The sequence below is a fragment of the Anopheles maculipalpis genome, chromosome 3RL, assembly GCF_943734695.1.
Source record: "Anopheles maculipalpis chromosome 3RL, idAnoMacuDA_375_x, whole genome shotgun sequence".
In the NCBI taxonomy this organism is placed as follows: domain Eukaryota; kingdom Metazoa; phylum Arthropoda; class Insecta; order Diptera; family Culicidae; genus Anopheles; species Anopheles maculipalpis.
In genome coordinates, this window is record NC_064872.1 from 36,153,037 (window position 1) to 36,156,134 (window position 3,098).

Consider the following 3,098-nt stretch of genomic DNA (forward strand, 5'->3'; position numbering starts at 1 on the left):
AAAACTATAACCATAACGTTTTGAAGAGACTGTCAACAAGTATTTGTAAAATATTTCGCACCGCAGTGTTAGCGATGCTGGTCTCCCCAGCATGGGGTAAAATTAAGTCAAATTAGCTAGAAAGGCTTTAATCCGTAAAAGATACCACGCTTATTTCCTATCAAACCGTGCTTGAAAAGAGTCAATAAAATTGTGCGTCTCATTTACATCGCTGCAGTCTTTAATACATGTGTGGAAGAGAGAAAATGTTCATAACTGAACAAGTATCTGCTGATTTTTCTCGACCTATGATACACCATACTCAAATACACTCCTGTTATTTCTTTATAGATAATGTCAAACGGATTCTTGACATTCTATTGCTCGCTTCCGGCATTGTATATGTTTTAATTATATCCACAGCTTGTAACACTCACATCAAACCACCTCAAAATCAGCAACGTCCTACATGTCATTGTAAGGTTGTTCCTGTTTCCGTTAACGATTAATGGTTCTGTTTACGCTCGAGAGCACGTTCCACAGTTTTACAAGATCGCCATTCGCTAATAAAACCACCTATAAAGTCATACGCTTTTTGTCTCATAACGTCTTAGTAATTCTTCACGATGGTGGCCGCTAGGTTGTGTGTTGGTGCACTAGTCTTTATAGGGTTCGTTGGTGCCTTCGCCTTCAGCGATCACAATACGATCGAAAAAAGTTTTGTCCAGGCACAGCACGAGTGTGTGGCATATCTAAACCTTCCAAAGCATCGGCTCTACCAGTACTTGGTGAACAATTATTCAAACGATGCTAAAACCAAACTAATGATCCGCTGCGTCGGGTTGATTTTGCGCTGGTGGAACTCGGAAGGAACGCTTAACGAGCATGTAATGGCCCAGTACTTCCTACCAGACCCTGCAGATTCAACTTATTGTGAGCGTACGCGCATGTGCATCGAGAACAAAGCTCCGGAGGGAGATGAACTGTGTGATCGTGCGTTCGAAACGTTCCAGTGTTATTTGCAGCAGTACGGAGAGCTACTGAACTGTCCCAAAGTAGTTCCACTGAGTGACGAACGGCTTGCCGAAACGATGCATTTTTGTCTGGACGTGTTGAGTTTGCCGTTGTCTTACTTCGAGAACTATACCAGCTCGGCTGAACTGTTCCTTGCCACAGACGAGTCCCGTTGTTTGCTCCGATGTTTCGTCATTCGAACCGGACTTTATTCTGACCATCACGGACCATTTGCCGACCGGTTTAAGCTACAGTTTGGTCCACCCAGCTCGGATGCCTACAACAACGATCTAGAAGGGGACTACTGCGTAACTCGACTACGCCGGGAAGGATATGACGAATGTTCGCTAGCTGCACGCTCTCTGTACGAATGTTATTACTTTGCAGATACTCTACTGCCCATATTTGAACGTATAATACCCATTTTAAAGCTTGTCATGTCCGCGTCATCGGACGAAGCAGCGATAAAGTCAAACTGTTGTTCATCAAGCAAAATAAAACAAACTGAATAGCGAAACCTCTTGCAGCTCCTCTTGTGCATTTTTGTTAAACGTTGTAAATAGAATCCATATCGAAAAATCGGTTCAATCCTTCCGGGAGGAAATAAACAGTAAATAAACTACGCTTCGCGGGGTACTGAAACTTCCTGGTGTGTATTCCGGATATGGTGATAGATTTCGCTATTTCTGCTCGCAACACGATGGTGAAATAGCGATGGTGAAATTTATTGCCGATTTGCCCTAACTGTCTCTGCTTAAAAAGGAAAACGCTACTGCCCCAGTAGGTTGAAGTCATCTTTGATAGCAGCATCCTTTCGGCAAACGGCCATTCCACGGTGTCGTGCAACACTGTGTGACCGTGCATAAATTTCGCCATGACGCGACATTCTCGAGGCCATATTGGCGTTTTATGTTTCTTTTCGATATTTATCCCTTTTTCCTTCACATGTTCTTTTTTTCTCTTTCCAGGTAAGTTTCCTTATGCGATGGAATGAGACCGAACGATGATCCTTTGCTTCGTTTACCACTACAAGATCGATTGTTTCGTTACTGTGTAAGTGAAAAATGTTTGATTTATAGCCCATACCATTGGTTTGTTAATTTAGTCCACTGAGTTAAACGAATATGATAAAAGGCCACCGCCAGTCAGTGCCAGAATGTATGCTCCGTAAAGATCATCAAATGTGTGTAATATCCTTTTCGAACTACTTCACATAAAAATCGTCTAACCAGCGTGTGCAAAATGCAGATTACATTGCCAACCATTCCATTCCGGCAGCCATTTATCGTCCATCCAGCTCGAAGTAAATGGCAATAATCCGACACCAACTTTTACCCGATAATGGAGTGTCAAAATCGGAACCTATCGAACGTCTTCATCATTATGCAAACAACCGATCCGACCGTTCGATGATATTTTCCAACCTTCTAGGCACCACCTTCCCCTGTACTATGGAAAAAGTACGAAAAATGGGAAAGCACTCGATCGTAGAACTCTCGATCCTACCGGAAATGGGAAAAGCTGTCCCTTGGTTCATGCTCAAAGTCGTGCATTTTTCAATTCCATTCCCTACTTCCCGGTGCTTCCCGAAAATCTTTCCGAATATTATTACGACAACGGAAATAAAATGTCGTCGTTTATCGTGTCCTCGGTTTGTCGGGACGACAGAAGCTGGAACCGAGCGAGAAACGATGTCGGATTAGGTGTCCTTCTTTCTGTTGAAACTGGTCGGAATGGCTGTTTAGAAACTGCTCCTTGCTGCTGCTTGTTCGTGAAGCAAGAAAATCAACACCAAGGCTTCAGGCTTCAAAGTCGCCCAATCTCTACAATGACACAGCATGAATACCACTTCCTGCTTGTCCTCTTTCTTGATTCTTTTCCTTCTCTACAAACCACTGACAGATACAACGGAACAGACAGAGACTCACAGCACGAATGCATGGCCGCTTTATCGCGTTCGCAGTCGAACAAATCTGGTGCGATGCAGTTTTTGTAATAAATTGTGTGATACGAAATTTTATAAATAATATTTAACGTCATCCAACCGCTGGGACAGCATGGGGAAAAGAAGCGAAGGATTGTGGTCGGACGGTTTGACGCGTTCG

At 43.3% G+C, this 3,098-nt stretch overlaps 1 protein-coding gene across 1 annotated transcript; it reads left to right on the plus strand.

Moving 5' to 3' along the window:
- The first annotated feature begins 605 nt into the window (after window positions 1–605).
- Window positions 606–1,505, plus strand: LOC126565140 (general odorant-binding protein 45-like). Its single transcript, XM_050222288.1, has one exon. It carries the CDS (start codon window positions 606–608, stop codon window positions 1,503–1,505), a length of 900 nt encoding a protein of 299 aa, XP_050078245.1.
- Window positions 1,506–3,098: the final 1,593 nt, after the last annotated feature.